This window comes from Lotus japonicus, chromosome 2 (genome assembly GCF_012489685.1).
Source record: "Lotus japonicus ecotype B-129 chromosome 2, LjGifu_v1.2".
Taxonomy (NCBI): Eukaryota; Viridiplantae; Streptophyta; class Magnoliopsida; order Fabales; family Fabaceae; genus Lotus; species Lotus japonicus.
This window is the reverse complement of record NC_080042.1, coordinates 91,181,466-91,191,782: the sequence shown is the minus strand read 5'-3', so window position 1 is coordinate 91,191,782 and position 10,317 is coordinate 91,181,466. Positions and strand designations below refer to the sequence as shown.

The 10,317-nt window shown below is 34.2% G+C and overlaps 1 protein-coding gene across 1 annotated transcript; it reads right to left on the bottom strand.

Moving 5' to 3' along the window:
* Positions 1-211: 211 nt before the first annotated feature.
* On the bottom strand, positions 212-1,351 carry LOC130737278 (F-box/kelch-repeat protein At3g06240-like). Its single transcript, XM_057589029.1, has one exon. It carries the CDS (start codon positions 1,349-1,351, stop codon positions 212-214), a length of 1,140 nt encoding a protein of 379 aa, XP_057445012.1.
* Between the last annotated feature and the right edge of the window lie 8,966 nt (positions 1,352-10,317).

The following is a 10,317-nucleotide window of genomic DNA, read 5'->3' as shown; positions in this document are numbered from 1 at the left end:
AACAAGAACAAGATGCAAATTGACAAAGAGGAAGCATCAAAATAAAAATGATAAAGCAAGATTCATATTTGTAAATGGTTTCTTTCTCATATATGTTGTATGCAATTGAAGATATATTATGTATACAAGTAGTTCTTAACATTCAAATAGATTTTAATAACCATCCTCATAGAACTCATGAAGAAAGCTCTATGCATACTCTGCCAATAATCTATTTGCTCAATCGGAGAAGATTTTCCTTATAAATTACCATCTGAGTACAAGGTGACCTTCCTTTGAGTCCAATCTCTTGGATCATCATGGTACCTAAATCAAACCAGACCACTTCTTCATCTTTTTTTGTGAAGAATATATTACCCTTCTTCCCCGTTCCAATAAGATACTCGACGCAAGGCAAGGGCCCAACAGTGAAAAGCTTCATCCATGATTCCTTCACACCGACCTCACCCAAAACTGTTATGTGAAAAATAGTGGTTTCACAATGGTTTGAGATCACAGCAATGGACCCATTCAACACGACCGGGCGATTTATAATCATCATATCACATAGATCTAAGGGTAATGCTGTTGTAAATGAACTCTCATCGCTAAAATTAAATGATAACAAATGTCCTTCATCGATGTATTGGTTTGGTCTACACAACCAGTGACACACTCCATTCATGTAAATGCTATCATTTCCATATGCACTATGCATCTCAATATCAAGTTTCCTCCATGAGTTACTCCTCAAGCTATATATCTCCCAAAGGGGGTCTGGGTATGGGTCTGGGCAGTTTGGCACATCATCCCAATCACCTTCAAAGTCTGTGAGGTATTGAAGAAAACTTACTTGTCGAATCACCTTATAGTCATCTGTAACATGGTCATAACTGAATCCATGAAGATGAAGTAAAATATCCATATAAGGTAGAGACTCGATAGGGCTTGGAGGAATAATCTTGAATTCCTCAGTAGAGGGGTTCCACAACACAATGTCTCCACGATTTCGGTGGAGACAAAGGGTGCCATGAATACCAGAATTCAAAATTGAAACATATCTGGAATCCTCTTGAAATGGAGGTGGCCAGTGTAATTTGAGTCTGTTTTGAAAACTCTCGCCAGAAAGCAAATACATGGCAGAAGAATTAGCATGTGTATGATCTGCTTGAAGCAAGAGGAGGGATGTGTGATGATAATAAGAATGAAGTTTTGATATGAAATTGGTGCGGAACGTGGTCATGAAATAAGAGTCTTCAAGTAAAAGAGAGAAGGATTTGTGAATACAGATGAATCGTTTTAGGGATTTCAGAGGCAACTTTGATAGAATTGAGAAAGCAACTTCATCTGGTACTGCGAGAGGAACCGCCATGAATTTAGCAAATAATCAGCCAGAGGGTGGCAACCGGAGGAAGGAGAAAGACGAGAGAAAAACCGAAAACGCACCTGATGATGATCAACAGTGACAGAGGGTAAATAATTAAGGTTTGGTATTTGGGCTATTCTTAAAAGGTGGGTTGTTTAATTTCTTTTAAAACATTTTAAAATTGGATAAATGAAAAAACAAAAAACTGGGAAAATATTTTAAACGTGTTTAATTTTTAGAAAAATAACTAATATATGTGAATACTGTAAATTATTCAGTAAAAAAAAAATCCCACCATTGGTAGTCCTGCAAATGGGAAACATTAATGACATTATGACATTAGTAACCATGTCAACAAAATGAAAAAATAAATTTTAATTAATAATATTCTTTTTAAAATATTAAATTACAGATAAAAACATTTTTTATTCAAAAGAAAAAATAACTCATTTCTAGTGATACATGTTTGATTCTCTTTAAACAAGGTCTTGGGTTCGAGTCTTATGAATGAAAAAAACTCTCGCTAAGAGAGTTAGCTAGCACCATCATGATGTGAATGTTCTCAGCTCGAACATGATTGTCTCAAAAAATGACATTGACTCAAACTAAACTCATTTTTAATTATCTTGTTATTATTCAATTCACATATCAAACCTAAGATATCATAAAAATCTCCCATGCTCCTAGTTATTCAACTCTCTTATCTTATGTTTCTCAACATTCAAATATCCAATAATCCAAACATAAATCTTCCTAGTTTAATTAAGTTTAGCATGCTTACAAAACCTTTAATTAATTAACATGCTATAAGGTTTTAATAAACTTTTTATTACTGGTAACGTGGTGTGCTGTCCGCGGATGATGAATTCATGTGCCAATGATGCGACACGCTTCCCGTGTAATTATCATAATCCGAAAGATGTTAACTTAATCGCTCCTAAGTCCTAATTAAATATCACAAAATCCCCATAAGTTAACTTTTGATTTCTGATTGTCCATTTTTTTCACATTCATACTTACTGCAAATAAACTATATGCATAGAAGTCCGATAGCATAGCAGAGGGAGATTATAAATATTCAACCAAATTCTTTTCTCATTCCCACTCAAACGACCTTGAAGACACACGGTGTTGATCACAATAATCAAATATAATATTTTCTTCCGCGGCATGATCAATATTAAATTGGCTTAATTGCACTTTTCATCCCTGATCTATACCTCTTGTGCAATTTTAGTCCCATTTGTTTAAAATGAGCAATTTTAGTACATGAAAGATTAATTTGTGGCAATTGGGTCCTTCCTTAGTCGTTGAGGAACCAAAAAGAGAAGGGGCACTAGCAATGGATGAACAGTGAGTGAATGCATAGGTTTCGGGTTTGAATTTCAGTGAATGTAATTGCGTTAAAAAAACTTCGTAAGAAGAGATATCTCATCGACAGTGATCTTACCTGACTCAAACATGATTATAACTCGGTACATAATACATGTGGTTTTAAAAAGAGAATGTATGAAAAATATGTTACTAAAGAAAATGCAAGAAATATTGAACTGATAAAACTAACAGTACTATTCAGGGTAAAGGATACATATATAGGGTTACCTTCCACTTGTGTTTAGTATTGTAATTTTTAACATTTTCCATGTCTGAATAAGTGTAAATTCAGCTGACAGTTATTTGGTCATATGTATGAGAATTTTGCATACACTCCTGGGGCTTGACCATAGAATACCACAGTTAAAATGTCTAAATTAAATCACCACAGCCTGAAAATGATGAGAGAACATCACAGGAAACATGTACTCTTTTACCCTTTTTTTTCTTTTTCTTGCAATTTGAAGCAATCAATTTCTATGAGCAAAGCATTCTCAATTTGCTATTGAAGCTACTTTTCATTGGCGACAAAAGAAAAGGTGGGTATGTGTTACCTACCAACAAGTGCATTTTTTGAAATCCTTTTGTAATTGACTTTAAAGTCAAAATCAATTATAGAGAGAACCTTTCGTGAGTAATGTCAGAGTGACAAAATTGATTTTGAGGAAAAATAAGCTGACCAAACATGTTATTGGCAGAAAGTTGTCAAATGATTTGATTTCATGTTGATTTCAAACAAAACAAAACATTTGTTGTACACAAAATGAATGATTACAGCTTTTGCTCATGATGAACCAACAATATAACGCACTGTGCAGAGGAAGCTGGAGGAGAAAAGAGCAAGAGCAATGGAGAAAACACAGAACAAGCAAAAGCTAGAAGAAAAGCAGAGGAGAAAAGGGCATCAGCTGAGGCAAAAAGGGGAACCAAAGTGGCCAGGGTTCTTGAGATTGCTAATCTTATGAAAGCAGTTTTAAGACCTCCTGCAAAAAAAATCCTACTTTTAAGCTATTTTACTTTTTGGAAACATTTTTAGGCAAACTAATAGGGAAAAAAAATAGAAGAACAAAAAAGAAGAGTATTATGTGTGTACATAATTGATGAGATAGTGTACAAGTGCCCTTTTTTCTCTTTTTTGTTTAACTAAAGGGGTGCTAGATGGCTTGCAGTGAGTACAAGTGTGGAGAAAAGGAAGATAAGGAGATATGTGTCTTATTATAATATGAAAACCAAATTGGAGTGTTTTTAAGTGATTGATTAGTGTTTGAATTTGGTGAGTGAGTTAGTAACACGCTCTTTTGTTTGTGCTGGTTAAACACTTTGTTGTTTTGTACATAATTAATTAGTACTTCTTGGAAAATATATAGTTGTCTCTATCACTTGCAGATGCTCAAACCACACCTAACTGGGGCATGAAGATAAGATGGTCGAGGAAGCAATATACTATTGTCCTAACATCGAAAGATGTGGTTTCGAATTTTATGATTGTGGTTTGCTCTTAATCTAATGTGAAAATTTTCCCAAAGTTTTAGGGATTTCTCGGCCCAATATTGTATCATATAGAAACTGTAAATATGTTGATTGTAGTAAGTTCAAGCATGACACCATTAACAAAAAAAAAACTAATCCCTAATTATGATCATCTCTAATCAAATTCAAATTTCCTAGTGTAAAAGTCTAACATGCTATATCCTTATGATTCAGTAAATTAAACATTAGGATAAAATTAGAGTAGACTAAACTTTAACCAGATTACCAGAATTAAACCTATGCATGTAAAATCAACTTCAAGAACACAATCAATCAAGAAAATAAAAATCCATAAGTCACTATTATGGTCAATGACCATTATAGTGAATGGCTTTTATGACCTGCTTGTGAGATATACAAATGGAGGACACACTTGAGGGTATGGTGTGGAGAGTACTCTTGATTCCTTTTCCCTTTTCTCCTCTATTTCATTCTATCATTTTCTTGGCATTATTTTGTGAAGGCTCCATACGGTCGACCTCGAGTACACGAGTGTTAGACCGTGGTTGTGTTAATCCTGGGAGCAAAACCGGCTGTAGGGATTTGCACCGGAATCTGCTGTAATTTTGCTTCAGGGCCTAAATCTTTGTGTTGTTGTTTGTTTCTTTTGTGGTCTGGCTCAATTTCTTTTGCTTCCCATTAATCCTCCGCAGACCCTTCGTCCTTGTCCGCCCCAACGCACCGTCCTTCTCCTCCGCCCGACGCACAAACGCAGCAAAATCGTAAGTGTGTCTTAAGACTAATTCTGTTCTTTGTGGCTTTCATTTCTTCAGTTGTTAATTTATGTTCGCATGTCTTCAATTTGATCTCAAGTGTAATAAGTGAGTATCACATTCAAAAGTGCAAAGAGTTCGAGGACCTGATTTGCCTCGTACGATTGAACACACTCTACAAACCGTTTTTACGCGTATTTGATCCAGACGACACTAGTATTCCATCGGACGGCGTATTTGGCCCTTGAAATTTTCTGGTTCCTAGGTGATACTTGTTGAGCTAGTGTGAGGCGAGCATCACATTTGGAAGCGGGAACACTTTGAGGACCTGATTCGTCTTGCACGCAAAGCTTAAATTTAAAACCCTGCTTATAAACATTACACCCCAGCACAAAAAACACATTCTGCATATTTGCTCCAAGCATTTGTGCTCCATCGGACACGCCAAATCAAGCCTTGAAACTCTTTTCCCTTCTTAAGGCGATACTCACCGAGTTTAATGGGGTTGGTGATCTTCTCTCTCAACACAACCACAAAATACAATATTATTTATAACCAGAAATTCCACCCATCCCTGACTCTAGTTTTCTCACTCTCACACTCAGGCAACAATCTAGGCAGAAATTCCAGGTCTGGATCACCTTTTCTCCCACATCCCTTTTCTTCTTCCGCTCTTCTTCCACTCATCTTGTTTTGAATTTGAAAATTGGATATAAAAATAAAATTTCTAAGAGAAAATATCTAAAAACTGATTAGTGTTGGCATGAGCTGTCGGGTTCAATAGTGAATTTCTACCGTGGATCGTTCTTTGTGAGGGAGATTCACTTTGAAAATTAGATATAAAATTATATTTTTGATGGTTTATGAAAATCAGTTGAATAGTTTTGTTTGTAAAAAATCTACACGGATAGAGCATGTAAACTAATTTCTCACACAATCGAGAATAATTTTTTCATAATAAACTACATCATCTTATTAATAAATTATGTTATTAAAAAAATTGAAATAGATGAAAGATGAAGAGAGATTTACAAATAAAATTCAGGGTATATATATATATATATATATATATTATCTTCTGTTTTGTATAATTTTTTTCTTCCTCTCTGAAATTTTGTAATCATTCTTCTCAGTTTTTATCTTTCATGTCTGGCGACAGCGAGACCGCCCCAAACCGCCACCCGACATGGCCCAGACCCGAAAAAACCGACCTTGATCACGGTCGGTCACGGACCAAGGAATGCTTAGTTCGGTTTTGGTCGGTTGGGCCAAAATGAGCCCGAAACCGACCCGAACCGCCCGGTGCTCAGCCCTAGTTGTATGATCATATGACTTTGTATTTTTAGGCCCCTTGGAGATTAGTCTTTGATATTAGATCTTTGTACTCTTTTTCCTTGTCTAGGTTTTTCCAAGGGAGTTTTTCCTAGAAAGGTTTTAATGAGGCAAATTTCTTCTATCTTTCTCCTAGGGGTAGCGGGTTTAGTTTAGAAGTTGTTTGGGGGTTAATCTGCTGTATCTCTACTGCTTCTTGCTTCTGTAATTTTTTTTTCTACTTGTATTGGGTTGATGTACCCCTTATACTTCTATTCAATATATTTTTCATGGCTTATAAAAAAAAACAAGACAACACCATCCTCAAAATAGTATAATTGGTCTCAGTGATTCTAGAAGTTAGTTTTCCATACATCCTTGCACCATCAATCATTTGTAGCTACCCTTTTTGAGCTCACTTGGACCATGTGCAAACTTGCACTTTTCTCCAAGCCTACAATAGCCCTTAAAGACCATGTGCCAGCAGAGTGTGGTCTTAACTTCTTCTCATCATCACTGCTATCCTCTGAGTCTGAAACCAGCTTCCTCTTTCCTTTTCCTTCTCTCAAGCTTTTGAGCTTTGATTTCAATGCTCTAAGCTCCTCCTTAGTTTTCAAGCTATTTGAGTGTAAGATCCCTACAACCAAGAAACAAACTGATGAAAAATTAAATAAAAACCAAGGAAAAAGATAAAACCAATTACACAATTAATACCTCTCATGTTTCCATAAACATGCTTCATCAAAACGCTTTGATAGCTGAACTATTAGTTCAGTCCTGAAATGAAAACATGAAGACATTAAAAACCGTACAAAACCTTGATTAAGGAAGTCAAAAAATATTTTAATACCTCTCTTTATCCCCCTCAGCAACTAGTGTTTTGAGCCTATCAATTTTAACCATCAGTTTACTCTCATCACCCTCAGCAACAAGTATTTCCAGCTCATCAATCTCAGCCATCAATCCCCTAAAAAAGTCAAACAATAATATGAAACACAACACAAAAGTATAAGCTTCATTCAAAGCAAAAAACACAACAATCACATACCTTTCCTCCTCATCAAGTAGTCTAAGTGGAAGCAACCTTCAAATCAAAGAAACACATGTATCAGTCACATAACAACTTTAATGCCTTTCCTTAAATCTAAACACTAATTGAATAGCTGAAATACTTTAATACCTGTTCTCATTACCCTCATCAATGAGCATTTTCAGCTTCTCCATCCCAGGATTCCCAGCCATATCAATTCACTGAAAAAAATTGCATCAGTCTCTACAAGTGTTAAAAAACTAAGAATTGATTTCTGCAATGGAGATGGTAGAGTATTCAAGAAAACTTCATCAAGAAGCCAAAATTGAAGCACGAGAGATCAAATTGAGTGAAAAACTAAGAAAGTTGATTTCTGCAATGTATATGGTAGAGTATTGAAGACAAGAAGCCAAAATTGAAGCACTAGTGATCAAATTGAGTGAAAAAACTAAGAAAATTGATTTCTGCGATATAGATGGTAGGGTATTCAAGAAAACTTCATCAACAAGCCAAAATTGAAGATCAAATTGAGTGAAAAAACTAAGAATGGTAGAGTATTCCAGAAAACTTCATCAAGTAGCCAAAAATTGAAGCACGATTGAGTGAAAAAACTGAGAAAATTGATTTCTGCAAAGTAGATGGTAGAGTATTGAAGAAAACTTCATCAAGAAGCCAAAATTGAAGCACTAGTGATCAAATTGAGTGAAAAAACTAAGAAAATTGATTTCTGCAATAAAGATGGTAGAGTATTCAAGAAAACTTCATCAACAAGCCAAAATTGAAGATCAAATTGAGTGAAAAAAACTAAGAAAATTGATTTCTGCAATGTAGATGGTAGAGTATTTCAGAAAACTTCATCAAGAAGCCAAAAATTGAACTAAGAAAATTGATTTCTGCAATGTAGATGGTAGAGAATTCAAGAAAACTTCACCAACAAGCCAAAATTGAAATTGAAGATCAAATTGAGTGAAAAATTAGTGAAAAAACTGAGAAAATTGATTTCTGCAATGTAGATGGTAGAGTATTCAAGAAAACTTCATCGACAAGCCAAAATTGAAGATCAAATTGAGTGAAAAATTAGTGAAAAAACTATGAAAATTGATTTCTGCAATGTAGATGGTAGAGTATTCAAGAAAACTTCATCAAGAATCCAAAATTGAAGATCAATGTAGATGGTAGAGTATTCAAGAAAACCTCACCAACAAGCCAAAATTGAAGCACGAGAGATATCAATTTCAAAACACAGGTAGAGTATTGATGAATGCAAGAGAAAAGTTCAAAGCAAACCTGATATGATTTCCAGAATGCAAGCAGAGAAGAGAATACAAGCAGAGAGAGCTTCAACCTCCAGAACTCCAGAATGCAAAGAAGATGCGCGGTAAAAACAAATCAGCTTATTTTGAATTATTTATCATCTTTTTCTTCTTCGTTAGAAAATGAATTATAAATCTGTTTCAGCAAAAAAGAAAATGAGTTTTAATTTATATTTCATTAAATTAAATAGAACAAAAAAACTGTCGAAATTAAAAAAATTCTTTTAAAATTTTATATTTAAAATTGTATAGTTTTTTATTAAAATAAAAAATAGTAAAAATCTCGTTATCTTCATTCATCTCTTTACCAAAAACCCCAACCCTTCATCCAAACCCATAAACAAATCTTACCCTTCCAGAGAAATAGATTCGTAAAGAGGGAGAGGAGAGCTTCCAGAAAAACCCATCTTATTTTCCAAAAGAACATTGTCGGGAAGTTGGTCGGAAATCGCCCTCCACGGCGGATGTGGAAGACAACTACTAGATCCTCTTCCTCTCCTGGCGAGGATTGTCGTGATGTCGTTCGCTTTCTCAAACGGCGGATTGGTGCTCCGAGGGAGGGATTTTTTTTGCGGACGGTTAGGGGATTCCAACGTTGGTGTCGGTTTCTCCATTGGTCCCGTAATTTGGCTGGAATCTAGGTGAGAAGGTGGTTGTTGCGTTTTTTCAAGGTACGATGAAGAAGACGGTGATGTTGGCTGTTTTCCAAAATGTATTAAAGAAAGAGTATCAAGATATGTCTTGTTATTCACAATGTATCTCAAGGATTATATACACACTGTCAACCAAAAAAGGGTATTATATACACCTTACTTCACTAGTCAACTGCCTAAAATTAGGAGCTAACTATGCACAAAATATATTATCCCTAATTAAAAGATGGAGCTGAGATATACACTATATAAAATCTCATATTTATAGGAGGGAAATATGCTATAATTGTGAATTATCCTAATAGTAAATTAATAATTAGTTCAATGACAGTCCATTCTTATATAATAATATAATATACTTATTTGACTTTATTATTATTTTATATTAAAATGTTATTATCTTACCATCATTTCAAATTGAACTTAAATTACATTTTCCTAAGAAATTAAAATTCTAACTAGATTTTAAATAATATGATACATTTTATGATAATATTATGAGTGTGTGTGTTTTTTTCATGATAATATTGTTTGCTTGTCGAATCCATAATGAAATACATTTTTTTTGTCAGGCAATATATTTTCACTTTAACATACGTGGGTTTTGGGCTACTATGTGGCCGTTTAAGCAAAACATGGATCGAGCCCATTGTATTTTCTTATAGATATTAGTAAACCCCACGACAACAAGCATCATCTTCATTGGACTTAATATGAGTTGAATGTTACGTGATATAAAACCAAAGGAAAAAGATAAAACCAATCTATTATAATATATAATTTCTTAAGCGCAAGATATTATGCTAACACATCAACAATTTGACTCCAAATACTATTTCCACAACAACTTTTTAGGTAATGTGTCAATTTGAACACTATCCCAACCTTTTAAATACCTTTGATATTCACTCTTGTTATTTTGGCTTGTGTAATTCATGGGAAATATTTTTTAAAACAACTAAAATATAATTTTGTAATAATTTATTGTAAATATAATTTATATGATTGGTTTAAAATGAAATAAATAAATATAATATAAATATAAAAT

Bases quoted from the DNA above. Each gene is read 5' to 3' on its own strand.
- LOC130737278 (XM_057589029.1), bottom strand. From the start codon at position 1,351: ATGGCGGTTCCTCTCGCAGTACCAGATGAAGTTGCTTTCTCAATTCTA.